This window comes from Python bivittatus, unplaced genomic scaffold, assembly GCF_059951505.1.
Source record: "Python bivittatus isolate LINGU-HERP-01145 unplaced genomic scaffold, Pbiv_v1 ctg000530_np1212, whole genome shotgun sequence".
In the NCBI taxonomy this organism is placed as follows: domain Eukaryota; kingdom Metazoa; phylum Chordata; class Lepidosauria; order Squamata; family Pythonidae; genus Python; species Python bivittatus.
The window spans coordinates 4,527,462-4,553,978 of record NW_028277085.1 but is presented as its reverse complement, the minus strand read 5'-3'; the positions used below and the strand labels follow the sequence as shown (position 1 = coordinate 4,553,978).

The 26,517-nt window shown below is 44.4% G+C and overlaps 1 protein-coding gene across 1 annotated transcript in view; it reads left to right on the top strand.

Moving 5' to 3' along the window:
• Nucleotides 1-8,145: 8,145 nt before the first annotated feature.
• SEMA7A (semaphorin 7A (JohnMiltonHagen blood group)) overlaps nt 8,146-26,517 on the top strand; it is a 31,726-nt gene continuing 13,354 nt past the window's right edge. Inside the window, exon 1 of the mRNA XM_088148417.1 lies at nt 8,146-8,397. Coding sequence (XP_088004543.1) covers nt 8,208-8,397 — 190 coding nt within the window. The 5' untranslated portion in view covers nt 8,146-8,207. The remainder of the gene's footprint in view (nt 8,398-26,517) is intronic.

Genomic DNA, 26,517 nt, shown 5'->3' with positions numbered 1-26,517 from the left:
CAACTCCCAGAATCCCCCAGCCAGCATGCTGGCTGGGGGATTCTGGGAGTTGAAGTCCACATGTCTTAAAGTTGGCAGGTTTTGAGAAACACTGCTCTAATGGATTCTGCACTGAGTGAGGAACCATCAATTAATTACATATTAATATTTCAGGCTGCCTGACCCCCTCATGACTCTGGGTGGTGTGCAGTATTAAAACAATTCAAAACATGTCGATCTACATTGCAAGATCAGCGTGGTAGGCATTGGTCTTGAGATAGCGAAAGGAGGCCATAACAGGGAGATAACCCCAACTCTGGGGAAATATTAAAAGTTACAAGCTTCCTGCTCAGAGAAGACAGGACCATGGAAAGACAAGCAGGATGCTTGAAATCAACCTTGATTAGAACACATTTTGTTGTAGGTTCTGAAGTTTTGCAAGCAGGCTTTTGCTTGTCCTTCTGAACAGGATAGGAAGACCAAGAAGCTTTATAATCTTGGAGAATAAATTTGAACCCAACCGTCTCGGGTTGAGCAGGTCTTGCTTCTTCTTACTTAAAGGGTTGGTCAGACTTTCGGTCTTCCTTGCCACAGGGGTTGAATTGGCTGTTCCCCCAAATCAGTTCCCCCCACCCTTCCCTTTCCATTCCCAAACTGGGCGTATTTTCCTCCTGGGTCAGCTGGAATTCTTGGGAAATTGCACTGAACACCCGTGGCTGTGAGCCGTAATCTGAGTTTCTGCGGGAAATGATTTCAATGACACCATTCAGCTATGAACTTGGTGGCACTGCCAACGATTATATATTATTCGTGCACTCATTCCTGCATCCCAGGAGATTATGTCCTGCTCCCTGACCTGAAGAACAGGATGACAGGGCAACCAGATGCAAGCATTTGTTAAGAAAAATAATTATATCCTGGCTTTGTTTTGGACCACGCAAAGTGGCATACATAATGCTCCCACCTCCTATTTCCACCACAACCCTGTGAGGTGGGTCAGGACTGGCCCAAAGTCCCCCAGCTGGCTTTTGTGCCTAAGGGAGGCCTAGAACTCTAGGCCAGTGCCCGAACCATTATGCCAAACGGGCTCTTCAATTTGAAATGTTGAAACTTTTTTTCCAACCTGATTCAGCTGCATCAGCTGGAAAATAGTGGTTCAGAATCCACTCTCCCCATGACTGGAAGGAAACCTGTTAGGGTTTTTCTTAATATGGTACAGAACACAGATGCAAAGACTGCATTTGTTTTTCTCACACAAAACTTTCATTGTACAAAATTAAACTCCTGTCTTACTCTACTCTCTTCCTATACGTTTACGACTATTTCTATTCATATTTAATCTAAAAATGTCTATCTCTGTGTTAGACTTGTACATTCCTATTCCTATGTTTGCCCCATCTTAACTATTCCTTAGCTCTTTAAATCTTTCCTTTTCCCCCAGGTCTTCAGCTCTTGTAGCCAATCGCAGTCCATTTGCACGTGAAACCCCTTTTTGCTCCTTTGTAGACTTAGAAATGGCCTTTTCTCTCCCTCTGCAGCCCTCACAATCCTGCTTCTGGAGCTGGTTTGTACAGCTGGGCACCTGGTTTGGTATGCAGGCTCGCAGATTCTGGTCCGGCTCTGTTGCTCTCCCGTCTTTCAGCTCTCCCTCTCAGTGCTCTTGCAGCTCCAGGAATAGAAGTTTTCTCTTGCTGTCTGAAGCATTGTTTCTCAGACTGGGCAATTTTAAGATGTGTGGACTTCATCTCCCAGAATTCCCCAGCCAGCACGGGGAATTCTGGGAGTTGAAGTCCACACATCTTAAAAATGCTGACTCTGAAGACACTTGCCTTTGGATTGGAGGTTTCTTTTCCCCACCTCTCTGTTATCTTCCTGACTTAATCCTTTCTTGACACACCCATGCACACACACTCCCTTTTTATAAAACAAACTCTCTCATGAAGTAGAGGGCGGGGCTGTTTTAACTCTCTCGGGGTGGCCGGTTGGGCAGTTTTGCCATCCAGGTGGGCTAGTTTTGGAGATCAGTTGCGGGAAATGTTTGGCGCTTGCAGGTTGCGGCTTTGGGGGGCTCCTGAAGGGCCGTTGAGAGCGGCTCCTGCTGCTGGCGCTGCAGCTGCCCGCGCCAGCCCAGCCCCGGGTCTCCTGCGCCCGCCCCGAGAGACGGAGCCCTTCGGGCCGCGGCACCCGGAGAAAGGCAGCCGCGCGCCGGGAAGGAGAGCCCCGGCGCTGCAGGTGCGCGCTTGCAGCGGGGGCTCCGCCGCCGCGTTTCCAAGCCTCCCTCCTCGGCGGGCGCTTTGCACGCCTCCCCGCTTGCACGCGCACGTGCAATCCCCGTCCCTGACCAGGGTCCGCGCGCGCTCTCCGGCGGGCCAATTGCAGCGCTGGAGGCTGGACGGTTTGGAGGTTTTGGGATGAGTTGCGGGAAAATTTCGGCGTTTGCGGGTTGCGGTTTTGGGGGCTCCTTCTAAGGGTGTGTTGGGCTGTAAAAACACTGGGCATCTGGCCACCCAGCGCGGGATCCAGGACGGACAAAATGCTCGCTCGCGCCCGGTGGGGAGTTCGCTCTTCCACTTCTCCAGTAAAACTCATCAGTGTCATTTCAGGAAAAGAGGAACAGAAGCAGTCTGCTGAATTCACAACAGGCACCTGTCATTCATCACAAGGTCGGGAGAGCTCCCTGGAAAGATGGAAAGTCAGCACTTTCCGTCGGCAGCCTCGGAGCACGAAGGTCTGCCGAGAGACGGGGAGTGTGACGCGGGACTGCCTCTTCCCGCAAGGCAACTAACATCTGGGGACAAGCCAGCCCTCAAGCCCAGGCCATTCCAAACCTGTGCCCTCCCCCTCTGTTTTGGCCACACTTCGCACGATCTGATGCACTCGCATGATTGAATGCCCAGATGTTCTTCCTCTCCATCCATCCATCCATCTTCCGAGGTCCTGCTTCAAATGCTTTCCCATGCATGGGGATGGCAGGGGGGGGGGGGCGGTGTTGCTAGTGAGCCCTGAGCCTTTGGGGTGATGGCCTCGCCAGCTGTAGAATCACTTCCCCAAAGAGGAACCCTTTGCTGCCAACGTGGACCTTCTTCCAAACTTTTCCATTCTCTGGTCCTTCTGCTGCAGTGCAGGCTTGATCCAACTGGATCTCTGCCCTTTTTCACTCTGCCACACTCTGAGGCCGTTTAATGGTTCGAGCATCTCCTGTCCCGCTCTTTGCTCTGCTTCTTACTGACTGCTGCTGGTATGAGCTACAAAAACAGCAAAACCTATTAATTGGCAGTGAAAGATCCTCCTCGGGCAGCCAAAACCTCTAAATGCCTTCTCTCCCAGAGTTATGAAATATTTCTGCCTTTCTGGAAGCTGCTAAGTGACATCTCCTGGCCTCTCAGAGTCACTTAGGTGAAACGGGCAGCAACATCATGAATGAGTAAATAGATCTCTTGCCATTTCCAACTGCTGCTGTTGGAACTGCCGAGAGAGGTCCTTCACCCTCTGGAGGTCACTCACCCCTCCCCATGTTGCAAAGCGAGCTTGGTTGCTTCAGAAGAGCTAAGCCAGTGTTGTCCAAACTTGGCCACTTTAAGATGAGTGGACTTCAACTCCCAGAATTCCCCAGCCAGGCTGGCTGGCTGGGGAATTCTGGGAGTTGAAGTCCACTCATCTTAAAGTGGCCAAGTTTGGACAACACTGAGCTAAGTGAAAGAGCGAGTTGTAAAATTCAAATAAAACGTTGCATTATTGGTGCCGAATGTGAGTAGCAATAAAGTACTTTATTAAAATATCTCTCTTAAACGTAGTCTATTGATGTATTCGTTTGGTTTTTAAACCTGCTGAAATCACATGAGCCTCCCAGTTTTGAGAAGGGAAAAGTATCCATAATACAGAAGATCATAAGAACAACCATACCCAATACTTGAAATCATCTTTAAAATGAAGCACTTCTCACGGTGCTGTCCGTGTAGTCTAGTGGGGAAGGCCCCAGGCTAGAAAGTAGGAGGCAGTGAGTTCTAGTCCTGCCTTAGGCAGGAAAGGCAGCTGGGTGACTCTGGGCCGGTCCCTCTCTCTCAGCCCAGCCCACCTCACAGGGTTATTGTTGTGGGGAAATAGGAGGAGGAAGGAGTATGAGGTATGTTTGCCGCCTTGAGTTATTTATAGACATAAGAAAGGCAGGATAAAAAAACCTAAAAAAGAAAACAAATTAAAAAGCTCTTCCAGAAGAGCTGTTTTAACCTGCTTACAGAGCATCTTAGATGTAATTTAATGCTACCCCATTTGTTTTTAACATATTTAATTAATTAATTAATATTTATCTATTTTAATCAATATTTATTCTATTTTTACTGTAAACCGCCCAGAGCAAAGAGATGAGCGGCAACAAGTTACATCCATAAGGAAAAGAACAGTACCTTTTAGTTTTAACCTACTCCTTTTGGACTGTTTTATTTCTTCCCCATCCTTTGCTGCTGCTTCTTTTTTGGTAATATTTCATCAGATGAAAAGAACTTGCAACCTTATACTCTCTTTAGTGCTGCTTGGACTGATCCTACAGTTACCCAAACTGTGGTAAGAATTTTAAAGGCTGTAGGTGTGTATGACAACTCCTGAGAGAAAGCTTCCCCCCCCAAAACTTAAACTTTTAGGATCTATTAATGATTTGACCCCAGCCCCCAGCCCCGTTTTCAGCCCAGAGCATGAAGGCCATTTGCTTTTTTTGCTCTGCTTTTTCTTCATCTCTCACTTTTCGTAAACATTTAAAGAAGACACCGGCATCCTCAGTTTCTGTGTTAATTCATCTGCATTATTGATATCCTTTTATGATTCAGATCCTACAACTTAAATGGAAAATGAGACATTTGATAATTCTCAGGGCTGGTCTGCCAGAAGCAGATGAATCTTCCTGCAAAGTCATCTGAGTTCTTCCTTAAAGGATATATGGTGGATATAAATAAATGATCACTTCCCCCAACTTTTGAAAAAAACATTATGGAACTTGTCTGGGAATTGTTTTTTGTGACTTCCCAGTCCAATGTAGTGACATAGAATATCTTGATAGACTCCCATCCATTTACTACCGAAGTGTGACACTCCTAAAAAAAAATTTTCTGTGAAAGCTAGCTAGGTGGGCATGTGTCTCTATGCATATGTAGAGTGAATATATATATATATATATATAGAGAGAGAGAGAGAGAGAAAGAGAGAGAAAGAGAGAGAAAGAGAGAGAAAGAGAGAGAAACAGACAGAACATGTGTATGGATAGATAGATAGATGATAGTATTTTAAGAATACATATGTAGAATACATAGATAGTGTGTGTGTGTATGTATTCTTAAACAACTATATATACAAACTATGTAACTATAGTATACTATACTATACAATTATACCATACTAACTGTAGTATAATTGTATATTGTGTAATGTATGTCTACCACACTAGACAGAAGCCAAGGTGCAGACTGTGCAGAGAGGCCTCAGAGACAGTCCGACACAGAGTGCCAGGGTGTAAGATGCAGGCAGGAACAGCATACACTGAACGGCACAACCAAGTAGCTGGCATTATGTAAAGGGAACATCTGCACAGCGTATGGGCTAGACCCTCCCAAGTCCAGATGGGAGATTCCACAGAAGGCCGTGGAGAATAATAGGACTTAAGATCTGGTGGGACTTCCAGATCCAGGTGGACAGGCAGGTACTGGCCAATCAACCAGACATTGTGGTAGTAGACAAAGACCAGAAGTCAGCGGTAGTGATAGATGTAGCAGTGCCAAGTGACAGCAACATCAGGAAGAAGGAGTGTGAGAAGCTGGAGAAGTACCAGGGCCTGAAGGAGGAACTAGAAAGGATGTGGAAAGTCAAGGCCAAAGTGGTCCTAGTGGCGGTAGGAGCACTCGGGTCCATGACTCCTAAGCTGAGGGGCTTCAACAGATCCCAGGAACCACATCAGAGCTCTCTGTCCAGAAGAGCACAGGGCTAGGAACAGCTCAGATCCTGTGCAGAACCCTCCATCTCCCAGGCCTCTGGCAGAGGACCCGAGATTGAGGAAGATACAGACCATCCAGAGGGGTCAGAGGGTTTTTTTATTTATATATATATATATATATATATAAATAAAAATTAATGAAATTCCTATGTATGTATTCTTAAAGAACTGTATATCTCTATACAAACACACACAAACTATTTATCTATCATGTGTGTGTCTGTGTCTGTGTATATACAGGTAGTCCTTGCTTAACGACCATTCATTTAGTGATTGTTCAAAGTTATGACGATGCTAAAAAAAGTGACTTATGACTGGTGCCCGAAGTTATGACTGTCGCAGTGCTCCCACAGTCATGTGATCGTGATCTGGGCCCTTGGCAACCAGCTCACACTTATGATAGCTGCAGCATCCTGGGGTCATGTGATTGCCATTTGTGACTTTCCCAGCCAGCTTCTGGCAAGCAAAATCAATGGGGAACCACATGATTTGCTTAACGACCATAGTGATTCACTTAACAACCACTGCAAAAAATGTTGTAAAATTGGGCCTGGTCGTGATGATTCACTTAATGACCACATCACTTAGTGACTTACATTCCAGTCCCAGTTGTGGTTGTTAAGCGAGGACTACCTGTATAGATATATAGTACATTAAGAATACATGTGTAGAGGAGTTTAGTTCCGGTGAGGCTGGTGAACTGATGCCCGCACTTCACGGGAGACAATGCGGCTGAAAGGCAGCTGGATGCAGGATCCAGACTGCCCATAATTCTCTCTGGATAAAAGAGAAATCTTGAGATTACCCTCATGCATTTCAGGCAGCTGGTGGGTTTTTCTTTCTTTCTTTCTTTTTTTTTTGTGAGTTGGCAGCAGAAACTGTAGTTTTTGCAACTGCTTGTGATCAGCTGTGAGTCTGCTCTGAGCCATTAACATAGCCTTTTTAAGGACTTAAAGTTCATCCAAACTTCATCTTTTTAATCACCCTGGAGTTTAATTTTTTCTTACTGTTTCTTTAAGGTCAAAAAAACTTCAGAGCTGCAGGTTGGATATTTGCAAGTTGGACTCTTCAAACTGTTTAAAAAGAAAGAAAATGACGTGCCCCAGCTTTGCAAGATCTTTATTTTTTGTAATATATAACAAAAGGGGAATTAAAGTCCTGTTCTTTGGGAAGTTTTTAAATGCTAAGAATTGGGAGGAATTTGATTTAAAGGAAGACTTGGAAGTTAATTAAAAAGATCCTCTGTTGTGGGAAAGAGCTTTATGTTTACATTTTGACCTGATAACAAAACCTTGAAGGTTAATCACTAGAGAGCACCAGATGGCCACGTTAAAGGAAACATTTTATAAATTGGCTCAAGGAACGCTTGGAATAACCCTATCCTGGAACCAAAAGTTGCTACTGAAGAGAATCAAGTTCCTTGGAAAATAACTGAAATGGATTTTAAGGGGGCCTTAAAAATGATAACCTATAAGAAAAAGATGGAAATATTGGATTTACAAATGGAATTGGATGATCATTTGAAAATTTAAAAAGATATACAAAGAATATACCAAAAGAGGGATGTGGACTACCTATTTAAAGTGGAATAATAGAAGTTTCTTCTTATTACATTTTTTTTTAGTGGGGGGGATTTTTTTTCTTTTTCTTTGCACTTTCTTGTATTATTTTTAATGTATTTTTGTATTAGTTTTGTCTGTTTTATATAATCTTCTATAACACTATTTTTTTAAAAAAAGAATACATGTGTAGAATATTTATTATATGGATGTATATGACCATGCATCTCACAATTATTATATATTGCACATGCAGAAAATATGTATGTGTGTGTGTGTATGGCTATCTATCTATCTATCTATCTATCTATCTATCTATCTATCTATCTATCTATCTATCTATCTATCTATCTATCTATCTATCTATCTATCTATCTCGAGTGTGTAAATGTGTACACAGGTAGACAGTACCTTAAGAATACATATGTAGAATATATAGATAGATTCTATGTCTGTATCAACCTGCCTCCCTCCCTCCCTGGGGTCTGGGGTCTACCTAGAGAGACACATTATTCAGGAATCTTTAGACAGTAGCCCTAAATTCCACGCCCCCCCCGCATTTTTCACCTTCTGAACTGGCGCCACGCCCACCGCTTTCGGATTGGACAGCGACTATATCTAGCCTTCGGGCTTCGCTCTTGCTCCGAAAGCGAAGTTAGAGCCTCGGCCCCCCGAAGTTGGAGACGCTCGGCATGTCCCGCAGTCTGGAGCGCCGCCGCGCTGCCCCGCCTGGCGCAGCCTCGCCTGCCCGCTGCCCGCGGGTGCCGCCGCCGCCGCCGCCGCTGCTGCTGCTGCTGGTGGCGGCGCTGCTGCTGCCGCCGCTGCCGCGCTGCGCCGCTGCCCCTCGGACGGCCAGTCCTCGCATCCTGACAGCCGCGCTGGGTAAGCCGGGCGGGCGGAGGCGCCGAGCGCACCTTCGGGGCGCTTGCGGGGAGAGCCTTGCGCGGGCCGGGCGCGGCGCGCGGCGCGGGTCCTTCTGATGCGGCCCTCGCCCTGTTCGGTTCGGACGCTGAACTTCGGGGCGGGATAAATCCCGCCGCTGCGCCCCGAAGGCTGCGGAGAACCTGGCTGGGGTCAAGCGGCGGGCAGGGAGGGAAGGCGCGGCGGGCAGACCCGGGGACGGCGTGAGCCCCGCTCCCCAAACGCGCTCGGCGTAATCTGAAGGCTGCAGGGGCAGGGGGGGAGAGCCACCGGAGCCCCCAACATCTGGAGAGCGCCAGCGCGGGCAGGCGGGCTCACTCCGGCCGTCCTGCGCCGGAGGGAGGAGCGATTCGCGCCCCGCTGTCCCCCATCGCGGGCTGCGCTCCCGCGACGCAAGGTTTAGCCCGGCGCTCGGTTCCAGCCCGTTCCCTGTAAAGGAGGTGGATTGCGCGAGCCCAGGAAACAGGATGCGTGGCGTTATCATGATTAAAGCCAGCGTGGGTAAGTGTGTCAGTCCCAAGCCGGCTGTTCTGGTTATGACTTAGCCTTGGTATGTCTGGATCTGGATCTGAGAGCCCTGCGTTCCCACGGCCATAGCCAGGGAAGAGGGAGAAGCTGTGCCCATCGTCCTGAACCTAACTGGAAGATGGAACCAGATAAAAAACCACAAAGCGTGTACCAACTGCCCTGGTTGCATCTGCCCCAAACTTAGTGTACCGGGTTAAGATACATCCTAATAGCCGGCGTCACCTCGTTATTGCAATCATAAACTCTTTCTCTACAGCATCTCATCATACAGTCTTGTTTTGGTTGTGGGGCAGGAAAAAGAGGAGACATCTGCGGGGGTTTCTAAAGGATGTGCTGGGAAGACTCGCATCCGTTTGTTTGATCCTGGATCGTTTTCTCGTTTCTGTCTAGAGAGATTTGCTTGCTCTTCGAGCCTCTGTCTCGGTAATAGGACACCAGGGGAGGTGTGTACTAGGATTCTTTGGGGACAGGTTCATATTCTGGCTCAACTTTTTCTAATCTATTGCATTCTAGGTGTGCTGGACACCAGGTGAGGGACAGCTGCTTTGCTAATATGCTTTTAGATTACCTGGGACAATGTCAAATTAATGTCCTCTTTAAGGGGCTCTTTTTGGAATCCGCAAAGGCTTGCTGGTGATGTGAGATCTATAGCAAGGCCCAAATGATCAAAATGAGCCTATTGATTTTTTTGGCCGGGTTCTTTCTGTTGTATTTCGTGGTTGCACAGTGTTGCCAGATCGGTTTTTATCCATCCCTTGTTACTTCCATTAACCTGGGCAATGGCAGTCAAATTGGCAGGGGGAATAGTTTAATGTATTCCTAAAATGGTGTGTGTGTATCTGTGTGTGTGTGTAAGAATGTTTCCAGAATGTGTGTAAGAAGGCAAACTTTCTCCCACTCACCAGCTTCCAAAATCTGTACCTTCAGTAGGAGGTACAAATAGGGTCCTGTAAGCTTCCACTCTTACAGCTGAGAGAAACCACTGGTTCCCACAGGCACCCCTATTCACACCTTGCTCCAAAGAAATCAAGGGTGGCCACACAGAGGCAATATCACTTTGACTCCCCAAGGATCTATAGGATGTGGTTTAGATCCTCTTGGGAAGGGCATTGAGACCCCCCTCCCCCGCCAGTCAGGTAATGGTGTCATAAGACGATGTCAGCCCCACTGGATGGACCAAACCAGGCAAACAACTCCACAAGAAGGCTAAAATATTAAATATTTAAAATCCTGTAATGTAGTTGTTCAAGTCCTGTAATGTAGTTGTTCAGAGTAGTTATTCCCCCCCCCCTTTCGTCCTCTTGTTGTTCTCACTGAGTTTGATCACCGCTTTCTAACTATTCCTGAATCCTATCCTGCCACTTTTGCATGCCCTAAGTAGATGGAGCTGCGTAAGCTGTCCCTTTTGCTTAGGCAACAGGCCCTGAGTATCTCCCTCCAGGTCACCTTCCTTACTCTCTACTGATGCCATCATGCCAAGCCCTGGTCATGGTAGCAGGAAGATGGTGGGATCTAGCGAGATGGAAAGCACCAGTGATGTTGTTGACCAATTGGCCGAGAAAGACTTTATTTGCTTCCTATAAGGCAGGGTTCCTCAACCTCAGCAACTTTAAGATGGGTGGACTTCAACTCCCAGAATGACTGGGGAATTCTGGGAGTTGAGATCCACCCATCTTAAAGTTGCTGAGGTTGAGGAACCCTGCCATAAGGAACTGAACGCTTGTCCAACAGTGCCCTAAGGGTTGTTCCTAAGCAGTATCTAGAAGAAAGAACTTAACTAACTTCATAAACTGTAGAGGGAAGAGGGAATGACCTTGAAGGACAGGAGGAAGAGCCACTACCAAGAAAGTCAGATTATCGGTCAGATAAGAGGGGGTTGAGCCAAGGCCAAGAAAGTAACTTGAGAAAATGTCTCAGACAAACCCCTCCTTGTTCACACAAAGATAAAAGGAGGGGGGGAGGGGGAAGCACATTCAGACTTGCAAGATTCTGTTCCTATAGCTGTTACAATAAAAGTAGTCCTGACCCACACAGGTAGTCCTTGTTTAGCAACTGTCTTGGACAGCAACAGTTTGCAGTTACAATGGTGATGAAAAACTAACTTTGCGACCAATCCTCACATTTACGACCTTCACAGGTCTGTAAAGCAAAGGAAAGCTGAAGTCAGACCATAAGCACAACTGCAATTTCACTTGGTGACTGCTGCACTTAATGACTGAGGTGCCAGTCCCAATTGTGGTCACTAAATGAGGACGACCTATAATGGCATTGGTTCCTTAGCCTGGTCTTCTTCGTTGGGCTGACATCAACCCACTGAAGATTCCCCCTAGCTGAGAAGTTAGTTCTAAGCAGAGATATGATAAGCTGGGTGTGTCCTTCAGGCAGACCCTCTAATTAAATCTTGGTGATGGTTAAAATATGTAGGTGCCTTACCTCGTGGTTAAAAGTAAAATGAGTAACTGATCATTTGCTACACTTTAATTGTATCCTGAAGCCACCAATTGGCTCTCAGGGTGATCATAAAGTTCCCATCATGGTCTGTTTGTTCCCTGCAGTCGTGCATCCAAGTTTGACTTACATAAGGGAGGCAATTTGGTAAAAATTCACAAAATCCTTCTGCCACCCCCCAAATTCCATTCCTGTCTCCTTCCTGTCAACTGTTATATAAGCATCAAGCAATTGGGCTCATTCTTGGATGGCGTTGCAAAAGTTTTCACATTTCACTCAGCCATATGAGTCTTCTTTAGAAAACAGAAGTTCACCAAAGGACATGTAAATGTAGAAGTGGTGGGAAAAACGTAGCTCCTGCTTTTTAATTTTTAATTTGAATACTGAGCTTTCTGTTTTGCCTTGGAATGGCTGGCTGGGGAATTCTGGGAGTTGAAGTCCACACGTCTTCAAGTTGCCAAGGTTGAGAAACACTGCTCTAAGGAAACAGAAAGAATTGTGCTGGGTCACATTCTCTTTTCTGAACCTGCAGCTAAGCAGAGGAAACCCATAATCTAGGCACGAAAGCAAAAAAATACCAATTCCCTCTTTGCTGCCTCCAGCATTGATATTCAGTGGTAGACTGCTCCTGAAGCTGGAGGCTTTTGATACCTTGTGCAGCACCCTTTTATTTAACCTCGGCTTCTTCCTTTGGCCATCCCTGGGGTTCCTGATTGAGAACATAGGCTCGGTTGCTCCAAATGGGCTTCTGAACCCAAATGAGAATTGTAACCATGAGACGGATCCAACCCCACACAGAAGAAGGTGCCCTATATTGTATTGTCTAATCCTTTTTAAAGGAATTATGTCAGATCAGACGGCAAGGCCCAGATGGGAATGACATAATAGAGATACAGCCTGACTCCTGAGATGGGATTATGAGGTCTCCAAAGGATTTCCGTGCCAGCTGAATTATCCTGCTTATTAAGAGAGGATTACGAATTTATTTCTAGCAAGGAAATGCTCTATTGTTCCTACTCTTTGATCAGAGTGCTGTACACAAGGCATTAAAGTGCCTTGTCATGGTTATATATTACGGACCATGCAAGAAAGGGGGCACAGAGTTGTCTGGAAGGAGGAATCCCTCTGCCCTTGGGTGAATTGGTTGTAGGTTCTGGAACCTGCAGAATTTAGAGAGCACCACGGGGAAGGCATTGTAGAGAATAAGACTTTGACAGAAACTTGCAAGAACCATAGAGAACCATTACCTAGGCCAAGGGGGCTGAAGCTTTCTTTAAGCTCTGGGGAACAAGATAATATTTGGAAGCAGCTCAGATAGACACCTCCCTGTTTCCCATGGGAATAATAAGAAGGAGGAGGAGGTCCAGCACAATCAGACTTGGAGATTCTGTTATTAGAGCCCCTCTCAATCAAAGTTGTTTTAGCCTTCTGGTGGAGTTGATTTCCTGGGCTGGTCTACCTGGTGGGGCTGTCAGGTGGGAGCAAGCAGTTAAGGAGGGATTGAAGAAGAGATTACGCAGGCCAGGGATGGAAACAAGGGTGAGAAAGGAACTCAAAAGAACCATGTCTTGATTTTGGTTAGTGTAAGATGGGACACAGAGTAATTTGGGAACACGTTCAAAATTGATGCCATGTCCAGAAACATACAACTCTGGGATTCCAGAAATGCTACTTTATGGTTGTAGGGCATGTTAGCAGAATCGTGGAAGGCTGTCCAAGTTTCTCTGTCCCAAACAAAATCAAAGTGAGTTCTTCTGAGGTTCTTTCTCACACCTCCCTCTTTCTCAATACTGTGTAATCCTTTTTGCAAGTCACTCCTTAATAAATATTTCACACCTTCCCCAAGGTCATCTCTAAAGTCCTTTACACATGCCCCAAAAGAAATGCAGAATTCCGAGAATCTTAAGGGCAAGAAACCTATTTTTTTAAAATTAAAGGTCGCAAAGGAAAATAGGACTGAAAGGCATTATTTGGTAAATCCCCTGAAGGAAGGAAAAGACAGCAGGTGGCAGGAATCTGTGCAGGATTCCCAATGGGCAAATTGTAAAATGCTGTGTACTCTCCTATTATTTGATTGACTGCATTTGCACATGCTCGTTTAGTTTAAAAAATATTTAGGAAGTTGGTACTTTGCATGTTGGGGGGGATTCAAGCCATTGTCCGAGCATGTTGGGTGAATCCCGTCACATGAAGCCATAATTTACTTGTTTGGGCATCCTTTGCTTCATTAACCTGGGTTTAGCCCCTCAAAGCCATTGCGACCTAAAATCCATTTTGCACTTTTCGTATTCTCCATTGTGCAACTGACTGACATTTACGGTGAGGACGGCTAAAACTGGGTCCGTGCAGCACACACGCAACCCTGTCCTCACCGTAGCCATCCCTGGTGAGCTAGTGGCAGATCTCATTCTTGCTGTGTGCTTTTCCTGCACGGTGTGGAGCTTCTCATCTTGATTTTCAAGTGTATGCGTGAGCCGGTTGCCCTTAGAAATGTAAGAAGAGCCGCCGTTGCCTTCTCTAGCTCAGCTCAGAGGTGGGTCCATCACTGATCAGGAACCTGAGAATAGAAGGGAACATCCTTGCTGATTTTCCTATCAGCAAATGCTGGGTGTTGGGTCAAGGGCCATCTGCTGTCCCAATTCCATCAACATCTTCCAACCTGTGCAGGAATGTTAGCCTTTCGCAAAGCATGGAAGACCTGGATCTTTCTTCTCTCTTCTTCTCTTTTTCTCTTTTATTCTTTCATATTTCTTTCTTTTTTCTACTTTCCTTTGAATGTTTTGTTGTTTTTTAAGCTCATGTAAAATGTTCTTTTAATAAAAATTATATTTTAAAAAAAAAGTCCTGGATGTTCCCCCAAGTGTCAAAGGAGATGAACTTTGCTAGTATGGGTGGTTAATAGTTAATCATTTATCCTTGGAAATGGCTGGTGGTGGTGAAGTTGGGGGGTTTCTTTGCTTTTAGTCTTGTAAATGGCCTAGAGCGACTTGTATGAGATGGGAGGCTATCAAAATAGTTGGCAGGCTTTCAAGATTCTGTCATTATACCCTACAACAATAAAGGATCATTCTTGTGGTCCTTGTCTACTGCAAAGGGATGTCCAAACTCCAAGCTGATCTGACCGATCCGAAAAAAGGCCTCTTAAAGGGCGACTTAGCAGAGACTTGCTTGCGGGAAACTCGTGGGGGAAATTTGTGTACATAAAAATGTGTGATCTACTTTCAACATACTTCTTCCTTCTTCCTGCTCCCAGATTTAGTAATTTTGTACTAAAGTCTCTTCTGGTTTTTCGCTGCATGTGAGTTTAACAACCTGGGGCTGGTTTCCTTCCTTTTATTACACACACACATAAACATATACGTAAGACGATATGAAACGGGCCAAGGTTTGCTCTGAAATATTTCTGAGAAATGGTAGTAAATTGTTCTCCCATGAGTTTGGTCAAGAGGCAGAAAAATTACAGGAGCGGTTAACTTTCACACTGATAAATTCAATGCATTGGCATTGTTTCATAACCCCACAATAGCCAGGAGTTACCTGAGGAGGTCCTTGACTCATGGTCTAATGCAGTGTTTCTCAACCTTGGCAGGTTGAAGATGTATGGCCTTCAACTCCCAGAATTCCCCAGCCAGCATGGCTGGCTGGGGAATTCTGGGAGTTGAAGGCCATACATCTTCAACCTGCCAAGGTTGAGAAACACTGGTCTAATATAAGAGCTGGCCCTTTTGTAGACATAGGAACTCTGTGTGTGTCTGTTCATTTGTTGGGCGGAAACTAAGAAGGTAGCCTCCTGCATCTTGATGGGATTTTTCCCGAGTACAACACGTACATAGTCGCCATTACAGTGAAACTTTTTAAAAATAATCACCCCTCCACCAACGATGTTCTTGATTGGATTCTCACAGGCGTCTTCAGACGGGTGTCTTTGCGCACCATATCTTGGAAGCTAAACCTCACTGTGCCACGTGGACTCCAGAGCCACCTGCTTTCTTTCTGATCCCCAGCTTCCTCTGAAAATTACCCCAAAGGCGTGGCACGGGTTCCGGGTGCTTTGAGATAAGCGACCTATGAACCATGATCGCCAAAGCCTTAACCTTGGCTTCGTCGTAGAATTAGAAGCCGCTAAGAAAACAATCTGATTCTCTGCAACGTTTGTCTCTGTTTTAGTTCTGTGCCAGAGAGCACAAACACCAATCGTCTTTACAAGAGGCAAAATTGTTCTGCTTTTGGTTCTTGCAACACTGAGTAGAAACAAATCTTTCTCAAGAGGACAGGGCTGGATGTAAATGAATAGCCATTCCCAACCTCTGGTTTTGGGAAAGACTGCCTGACCCCCCCAAACAACTACAGAGTTGCTCATATCTTACATCCTCAAAGCTCTCTGAGGACCTAGATCTGACCTGTCCTCTTGGCTAGGCAACGTTCAATCAACCCTTTGGTTTATTCTATGGTACAATTCTAGGAATTTTAGCTCATAAACCCTGGTGTAAGAAACTGCGATCCTCAGTTTGCAACAAAAGCAACTCCCCTTGAAACTGATGCAGGTTCAAAGAAAAACTCATTTATTGAGAAGTAGTATACAGATCTAAGGCATTGCTGAAACTAAAGCCCGTGTGTGCCAAAAGTTGATTTTACCCCTTTCCCAGTGTACCTCCCCCCTTCTGTCTCTCAGCCCCTCTTGTGCATGTCTTCGGTTCACTCCTGGTCTCACGTTGGTACGGCCTTGGGCATTCCTGAGAACCAGATAACAGTCCATCTGCGCCTAACGGTTCACCTTCCAACCTTCCCCCCTCTCTTTCCTTCGTAATGGCAGAAACCAAGCAAGCGAGCTAGCAAGACGATTGATTGATTGCGAGGATTCTGACACTTGGTGTGTGATGTAAACCCACCAATTGTGGCTTATTCAGTAAAGCATGGAGAAGCAGACCATAGTTTCTTACACTGTGTGAGCCAGATCACTAATTCATGATAAATATCTGGTTTGGCTGAGTCTGAGACATGAACCCTCCAAAGCTTTTTTTAGCCAGAACGAAGCTCCTGGCTGGGTTGGCAAGTGCCATAAAGCCAAGGTTGGCTTAATCACGGATACAGTATAAATCCTACTTGGCTGGGTACCCTCAACGTTTTAAGCTATGATCCATGCTTTACTCACGGACCATGACTTTCCACAACACCAAGCCTTCAGCTAGCATTCCTCCAGTCTGGTCTGGTGTGTTGGTGTGTGAATCCAATCAGTGAGAAAAATGTGCCAAGTACCACTATCTCTGGGGGAATCTGTAGTCTGAAGGAGTGCGAAAATATTCATTTCTTCATTTCTTCATTTAAGAACCTAGGAGGACAAAGCCACAATCATGCAGGCAGGCCATGGGTGTTAGTTAAGTGGAAAAGTGCTCATCAAAGGGAACCTGGAATTGCTTCTGTGGGAGTGACACCTGTCAGTCTTTTCATGAGTTGCCTGCCTGATCAGTTGAAGAGATTTGGGAGCAGGAGAACCAGTTTCATCTTTTTGCCTTTGTCCTCCTGATCTTCTCGAGCAATCTGAGTTCTGCCTGCGGAAAATTCCGATTAGAGCAAGGTTAACCCGTGTTATCTTTATCTCTCAAAGTTTAAGCTATGCTCTCCTGAACCGGCCTTCTCAAAGGGTGAAGGTAATTCTCCAAAGCCAGCATGGCTGTTTCTCTGATCCTTTCATACACATGTTTATCATGCAATTTAGCACATAGCCTTGATCTCCTGCTTTTTCTCCACTGAAAGAGTTTCTGGAGGAAAAAATGCATACAGTATTTACTTAATTTAAGGGTAAGTAAGTGAGTGTAAAAGCAACACCACAAGGAGTTTCATAATGTTTGGTTCTTGAGGTATTTCTTCAATTCTTCGGCAACTCGCGGTCAGTTCTCAGTTCTTTGAGAAGGTAGCACAATATACAACAAAAACCAGTCCACACAATAGAAAAATCCAAAGGTGAAAGTGTGTCACTACTGACAAGACAAGGATATTACTTCCACGTGGATTTTGCAGTTGGATATGATTGATGCCCCCAGGTCAAAGTTACAAAAGAATCCCATCAGTAGGAATTTTTATTGGGTGTAATTTTAGAAGGATCGTCCAGTAACATATGACGTTACGGTTTACAAATAATCTGTATCTCCAGGGGAATGCTTGACTAAGATGAAGGTGTGAATGAACCCTGGACGTTGGAGCCTTAGTTCTCATGCAGTTGAAAGTAAACAACCTGATGCCAGATCCAGCCATGACCCAAATAAGGGACCAAATAAGGAAGATACAGTTTCCAAAATAAGGAAGCTGTATCTTCCACCCAAAATAGTTTTGCTTCTGCCCAGATATGTTGAGTGACCAGCAGAAAAGGGCACAAAAAATTTGAACACTATTATAAATAGAGCTTGTGTTTGATACGCAGCAGTTATATTCTTTCATAACGGTTTCTTTTTTCTGTAATAGAAATTCTGTCCATGAAACTCCATTTGTGCCCATTTCGTTGGTTCCAGCCTACTAGGAGCAAAGTCTGATTAGGGCAACCTGATACCCGCGAGACCCTTTGGACAGGCAGTCCTATGATTCTGTTCCAGTTGGGTTATGGTAGTTGGGTCTTCTTGGAGTTCAAGTCCAAACTCCTGGAGGACACAGATCAGAGCAAAGTCTGCCAGAATGCATCCAAATTCCCCTATCTGATTTTGAAGAAAGTAGAAGCCTGGAGGGAGTCACAAAAGGGCTGGAAATCACCTTCGTGAAGTTCTAGAAGGTGAAACTGAAAACAGAAAGAAGTCATGCAAATGGTTTTCCAAAGATGGATTTCTTTAACTTTGTATAGCTCAGACTCTTATATAGAAATGAAGAGTTCCTCACTGGCACTATTTTTAGTTTCCTGTTAAATACTTCTTGGTCAGAGACTTCTTGGTTGTGACTTAAAGGGAACCTGCACCTCCCTGGATTTCCTTTAGGTCAGTGTTGTCCAAACTTGGCCACTTTAAGATGAGTGGACTTCAACTCCCAGAATTCCCCAGCCAGGCTGGCTGGCTGGGGAATTCTGGGAGTTGAAGTCCACTCATCTTAAAGTGGCCAAGTTTGGACAACACTGCTTTAGGTTGTGTCTTGTCACTACAATGGCATTGCCTCCTCTTTGTGTGTGTGTGTGTGTTATTTTGAGTCAGTTTTGGACTCTGGGTGACTGCCTGGAGAAGTCTTTGTAGTTTTCTTGGCAAGGTTTTTTGGAGGTGGTTGGCCTTTGCCATCTTCTTCTTAGCGTTGAGAGGGAGGGACTGGCCCAAGGTCACCCAGCTGGCTTTGTGCCTAAAATAGGACTAGAACTCACGGTTTTCCGGTTTCTAGCCTGATGCCTTAACCACTGCACCAGTTGGCGGTCTAGACCACAGAAAATGGGTCCATTTATCTCCAGACTGATCAGATGCTGATCAGGTGCTTCCAGATTCCTTGTATTCTGGAGGACTGTGGCTTGTGTTAATCTAGTAAGAGGATACCACAGGACTTTTCCCCCTTTCAAGACACCTTATTTGGTGCAGGAAGAGAGAGTGGGAATGGGGTTCTCCAGGTTCAGTTGTAAACTGGGTTCAAACATTGTGATAAGTCATACTGTGGTTTGGTTCGGTTTGGCGAGAGCCAGCTGTGGTTGTTTATAGCTTAGTGTAACGCAGGAATCCAGGCAAATGCTGTTTTGTGAACCATGACAGTCTGGCATAGCGGTGAAGGTCTTGGGCTAGGAGAGAGGAGAGGAGATTGGGGTTTCAATCCACCCTCAAACACAGAAGCTTAACCTACCTCACAGTGTTATTGTTGTGAGGATACAATAAATACATAAATATGAAGTATGGACCCAGCTAATTGTGGTTTGTAAGCCATGGCCTACACTTCTCAGGCAAGGTCCACCCTTCCCTAGAAGCAAATCAGTTTTAAAATAGTTCATGGTCTTGTGTGATGGGTGCTCAGCCAGTGGCTAGCAAGTTTGATGTGGAGCCTATTGTTCAAAACAGCTGCTTTAGTTCACAGCTGTGTCTGGCTTTGCAGTTTGGAGAACATAGTGTGGGTTGTAGATACGTTGATCTACTTACACAGATAGATATATTTGGCAGCGTGGCAGAAAAAATAGAAACCACAAATATTTTTATGATTCTTTTTTTCCTGCTGAAGCAACAGACACTCTCATCCAACCCTTTTATGATCATGATCATGATTTTGCTTTTGTGCTGTATTTCATCATGTAACAATAGGGTTTATTTCCTGATGCAGCAGGAAATTCTATAATAGAATTGTCACGTTTCCAGTATGTGTGTGTGTGAGTGTGAATCATTCATAATACTAATGTAATGGGTTGAGGTTGCTGGGGGGAATTTGTTGAGTGGGTTTGTTCAGCCCTTCCCCACCTACTAATTCTGACCTATGAATGCTTTTTTCCCAAACTGATGTTGTTATTTATTAGACTTCTAAATCACCCAAGAACTGGTTTTTGGACAGATTGCAGAGTGACTTAAAATATTAAATGTCTTGAAATAAATCCTGGGGGAAAAATCAGAAAAAACAATAAAATGCAATAACTAAAAATAGTTTGGGCTATACATGTGTGCGTGGGGGTATATATGTATATATGAATACCTCTGTGTGTGTGTGTACACACAAACACACACACACACAAACATACTTTCCTAGGAAAATGGAATGCCTTTGACTTAGAGAGGGTATTCTAAAGGCAGAGTCACCCAGCTGAAAGGATGTCCTCCTTGTAGTCGTCTACCTCACTTCAGTTGGTGGCACACCTTGAGACAGTCTTCAGGAATGATAACAAATGGGCACTGAAGATGTGACCTAGTCAGGTAATGAAACATCTGCAAGAAAACCATCCAGCTCAGGGAGCACCAAGGACTCCACAGTTCATCTCTGAGCTCCAGATAGTCTCTTCTATTGGAATGATCCAAAAGCCAGATTAGGTACACAAGAAGATGTTCCCTGAGATTTCTGTTTAGTGCTTTAAATATTAGCAACAAAATCTTGAGTTGGGCCTGAACAGAGACTGCCAACCAGTGCAGTTGATGAAGCCCTGGTATGATCTGATGATTTCTCACATGATTTCCAGAGCTGAGCTCTTAAATCAGAGCTAAACACCCTCCGATGCCAGTGTGTTTAATGTAGGACATGAATGCCCACTGACGGGAGTACCCTTGGCAACTTCATAACAGCATCTAGCTGATTTTGAAAAAAAAGCAGGAGAGGACTTGGTTAGTACATGGATGGGACACTACCAGGAAGTCTCTGGGCTACAGGTTAGCATGGGAAGTCAAGGGGAAAAAAAATTCTCCTTGCCAAGAAAATTTCATAGTTGTATCCAGTAGTTGAGCCCCACTAAATTCCTCCCCCAGAACTTGGTAAGCAATTCCAGCCTTGGAGAATTTGCAGAATTATCTAAGCCCTTCCTTCTTTTATACCTGAGTCAAACACAGCAACGTGGGGGCCCCGGCCAAAATTTTCCTCTAGCCTGGATCTGGCCACCGGATTTCTAGAAAGAGCTGGGTGGTTAAGGCCACAGTAACCATAATCTATAATGAATGGTTGCTTTGCTAGTAGTTAAAACCTACATGACCGCCCATATGTGGAAGGGGAGAAATGGATAAAGTCTTCACCTCCCCAAAGATCTGAACCCCATTGGTCACACTTACTAGTTAGGTGATGAGGCAGGAGCAGAATATATATGTTCAGGAGCAGAAATATGAGTTTGCATGTGTGAGTGTGTGTGTGTGCTGAATCATGACTTAACAGCAAAGAGTCAGTTGATCGCCCTGACTAATATGTTCATTGGACAAAATTCACTCGTGATCGGCAACAGAGCTCAGAATCTGGAGCATTTCTAGGCGTCCATGTTTCTGTTTGTTTTCCAACCTCTCCTGGACCCTTCTGACCTTGATAAATTTGCTTCCTCCATAATAGAAATGCAGACTTCTGATCAAATTCTGGTTGATGCATTTTTCCTTTTTAAAAGCTCTTTTGCTAAGGCATTTGCTGTTTGCTTGCAACGGGCAATGTTTCTAAGATGCTAACCAATAGAGTTGCCTTGGTACTGCTGTATCATGCTAAGAAAATTGCACGGATATGTCCATGCTGGTCAAAAGAAATAGAGTTTGACTCAAGGTAGACTTTATTTTTTTAATCCCTTGCTTGATCAGCTCATTCCCCCTTGGTTCTTTTCTATAATATACTACAGTATTTCCATTTTGAGCTAAATAATGTTCACTGCTATTGATGGGGCAGGATGTTGAAGTCTGTCTCCTTTCCCAAGGCCCCAGTTGACCAATTTTCTCTCTCATTTCTATTCTTTATGATATACCTGGGCCCTCTGTGCAATAGCCTGATTTATCCTTCACATCAACCATGGCTTGCCTGACTGTTTTGTTGAACAAGCCAGACTAGGTTAACCCATTACATTAAGCCCTTTGTTCCCTTTCTATCTTAGGATGTTGCAGGAACCTGACCATCATGGTTTGCAAACCACGGCTCATGGCTCAGGCTGTTGTAAATTTAGCACTTTGTGGGTAAGCAACCATGTCTTAGTAATATGGATGAACCAGGTGAATCCAGATGCTACATAATTTGATGTTCATTTAGCATAATATGTGAGTCTTGCCAATGAAATCATTTATGAACAATGCTGTTTAGTCATAGTATGGTGTTGTTGTTTTTTGGCTGTATACATTTTTTAAAGAAAATCATGCCCCGAATCACATTTAACACGCTGTTGTATATGCAGTATAATCGTTTCTCAAAGGATAAGGGAGTTTTTGTTCTCCTTGTTAATTTTTGTTCTTATCTAGCTCCAAATGTTGCCTTGTAAAGGAGTTAGCCTTGTTCAGTCCAAACCAAAATAAAGAACATTCCAAACTTTGTGGATAACAGAAACTGTCTTTGATGCATGAAGATTATTTGTTCCGTGTTGCAAAAACAGATTTTGGAAAACATGTTTCTTCTTTCACTTTTGAAGGAGTTTTTCCACCCTGTCTCTTGGGAAACAGGTCATGTGGTGGTTAAATGTTTATTTAATTATGTATTACATTAGTTTAGCTGGAGATAATGACCTCAAGAAGCTTCATCTTATGTAAACCTTGATTAAAACTAAGTAATTAATATAGGAATTGTTTCTCAAAACGTAACTGCATCTGGGCAGTGATGGAATTGACACATGATGCTAATGTTTGGTTGTGTTAAGGTTTGGTACATTGTGCAAACACACAAATGAGTTAAACTCAGTAGTTAGATTAAACTTATTGGGTGAACTCTACCAAAGACCCATTAAAAGTAACCAATTTATTGCATGAGTTTTCCCAGGTCATGGTCCACATCAATATGAAATAATGCTTTTTAAGAAGTCTTACACAGAAAGTCTTGGATCTGTATAATGTATATCTTGTACTAATGAGTCTCTTTAATGCATGAGAAAGTGTGGGTTGAATTTCCTGATCGGTCCTAGCTCAGATATTCCACAATAGTAGCAATCTTAGTATTTCTTCTACTGGCCCAGTGGTCGATACCACAGTATCCTAGAGAATTGAGAAGCACCAGAACATGAAAAACTATTTCTAAAGCTGTTTAGAATTTTCAGAGCTGGTTGAAACTTCCTCCCTTGATAAATACTTTTCTCATCGCAAAGAAAGCCTAGATGTCTAGCCAGCCGTGTGGTCTTGACCACATTTTTAATTTTAGGTCTATGTGCTGTGTCCGTCCTGCATCATCATCTTGGTGGTAGAACATCTGGACATCTTAACTGGAATGGAGAAAGTTTTTCTCCCTCTCTTACAGGACTGGAGCCTGGGATCATCACCTGGAAGGGCATGATTGGAAGGTTAGGATAGGTAGAAGGAGGATTTTTTCTCACACAACACATGTTTCAGTCTGGGATTCTCTTCTACCAAGGCATGGTGATGGCCAACAAGCTGGGTGCCTTTAAAAGAGGTTGAGAAGTAAATCTGAAGGAAAAGTATAAGCTACTATTGAAGGACTAGGGAGATCCAGGTTCATGGCTATCCTTAACCAGGGAAGCTCACATTTTATTTGAGGTCCATTCCATCTCTCAGCCCAACCTACCTTGCAAAGTATTATTATCTTTTTTTGCACAGTCAGCCAGATGTTTAGACTGGATTTGGCGTTTTTATCCACCAATGGAGTCCTGGGATAGAAAGATGTTGTTGTTTGATGGTGTTAAAGGTATTGTCGTACATTGTAACAATGTATTATTATTATTATTATTATTATTATTATTATTATTATTATTATTATTATTATTATTTTCTTGGTTGCCAAACTAGTGGACTCTGAGCAGGTATAAAACAAAATAAGTAGCTGTTCAAGAAAGAATTGGAGGAAGGAACACTATGAATGCTGCCCTGGGTTTTGACAGGAAAGTGGGGGTATAAATCAATTGTCTAAAAATAATTATGGGTCATAAAACAACCTGGAAATCCCAACTCTCAGAGGATACCAAAATAATGCTCACTTGGTGAAATGTCTAATGCCTGACATTTGCTACTATGTGCCTCTTGTGGGCTTCCAGAAGACCACTATGGGAGACAGGATGCTGAATCAGGTGGACCGCTGGATTAACTCAGCAAAGAGTGTTTGTGTCACCATCTAAATCAGTGTTTCTCAGAGTTGCCGCAATTAAGAAACACTGATCTAAATGATTGAAGATGGAGGTGTAGGACCTTGCTTGAAAAAGAAAACTTAATTTCCTGATTCCAAAATGGATGTGGGAACACATTGCCATTAAGAGGAAAGAAATACGAACCCAAAGAACCTTCCCAGGAATGAAAATGCTTCCATTTTCCACCACAGGCCCATGTTCCATTTATCCACTCCCAGGCTCAGCTGCACTATTGTTCCACCAGGCATAAACGACTCTTAGATGCTTTGCTCTTGGCACTCAGCTCCTCTTGACCACAGCCCTGAAGAAGGATCTTTGTAAGCTCACCCATTCCAGCCTCTGAGTAACCCTTGACTGGCCGTCGGGTTGGAAAAAAAAACATGCCTTCTTCTTTCAATGGCGTGGTTGTTTTTCCATTTTCCCCGTGAGTAATGCTGCCCACCATGAAAAACCACCCAGCTTCTTCACACTCACCGAAGAAAGTCTGGGTGGTCACAAGACGTGGGATGCAGCCACGGTGCAAAAGCCGAGGAAGTCTTTGCTTGATCAGCGCCTGGATGGGAGGCCACCTAAAACCATCCAGAAGCTCGTTTGCATCCTACAGAGAAAGTCTAGCTTTGTGTAGCATGCATGTGGCCATGTTGGGACGCCTTGGTCTTGGCTTGGTTGGATGCCAATTGTGGTTTATTCAACAAATCATAGTTAAGCAATATGTGGTTTAGGAAAGTGTGTGAAACCTGCTTAGGGACATTGAGATCAACGTCTAGGTGTTTGGAGTTAACTTAGCTGTCAGGCCCAGCCCAAGAACAACAGTGAGACAGTCCAGTCGAGTACAGTTCCTTTATTTGCTTACACCTTATAGAGAGAATCTTGCCAGACTAAATCTATACTACAGCAACTAGGGGATCTACCCTGGGAGATTCTAGGGAGTGGCTATTCTGAATCTCTTTCACTTCCCACACTCCTGTTGTGGACTCAGCTGCCTCTTGCCTCCTTTTCCTTCCTGGAATGCAGCCCCTCCTTCCTGACAGCCTTGATCTCCCACATCACTCTCCTCCTCGTAGATACCTTCCATCACATCAGCCTTTCCTTTCCCTTCCCTATTTTTGGTCCCCAAACTACTTTTTTCCTAGCATTTGCCCTCGGATGTGGCTTGTTCTCGTCTCATCATGGTTTCCCTTTGCTCGGTGCAGAGGGTGTCCTTTCTCCTCCCACAGCAGCTTTCCTCCTTGGTCTTTTCAAGCAGGTGCATTAGTCAGGCAACCACAACAGTTTCCAGCTTTAAATTTTTAAAGACCACTAACGGAATGTCTAAGCAAGCGGTAGAGAGCAACAGCAAAGGCGGAACTGAATTTGGCAACAATTTGTATTTTTATGCACATGCTTTTAAAATAAAGTTATTGTGCCCCACTGGAAACTGTGACATTGCCTCGTGACTCCCTGGACATATCCAGGCAGTTTTCTTAGTAGCAATACAGGCATGGTCAGCCTTGTTTTCTTCAAATAACTTTTTTTGAAAACCTCCCAGTCTAGTAAACAATCCTTGGCTTTTTTGGTGGTGTGGTTTGGTGCTTTCTCTCTCTCTCTCTCTTTCTCTCTCCTATTCTGGCTTGTATTTTTGAAGACTTGCCCTGAAGTTCTATCCTCTGGTTCCATTGAATGATAGCGTCATAAACAGCGGTAAGCTGAAACCTGGAGATCGGTAACAAATATCCCGGGGCTCTAATAACTCACAAAGGGAGACTCTCAGATGATCTGCAAAATTGGTGCATAGACCAGAGCAGACAACAGAAACCAGGAAAATGAGAAATCATTTCTTGCAGTTACCTTTCTCAGCTCAGAAGGTGAAGATACTCAAGGTCCACTCAGTCTATGGCTGTCTTGATAACCAGCATAAATGGGCTCTAAGTCAGACCTATCCCTGGACAGGAGCGGATGAATTGATGCTCTGTTGGAGGAATTTTTTTTGAGAGCTGCATGGAAGAGCTGTGCCCCTTCTGGTACAAACTTGCTGAATTCAAGGAATGTGCTTGGCAGAATGTGGGCTTGATTAAAATACGATGGCTTTTGCAAAACTTGCCCAGGTCAAAGGTCAGGATACTTGACCGGGTATCTTAGATCAGGGTTGGCAGTCTCAGTCAGTCTGGGTGACACTCAGATTTTTCTAAAAAAGAGATTATTGAAAGTGATTATGGGGAAGTAGGCACAGTTGGCTGCTTTAAGAAAGGAAGCTGATGTCTGAAATGCCATGGAGAGTGCAAGAATAATAAAATCTTTGTAAGCACTCTTTCTGGGACAAACTGCAGCTTTCTGCTTTGCTGAATAGGGAGGTTTTGAGTAGTTGACACTGTGTGTTCATTGGCCTCTGGCTTCTGTGTAGATCAGGAAGCTAGGAAATCTGTCCCTGGCACGTGGCAAACATTTCATGCATCATGTATGCATGTTTAATA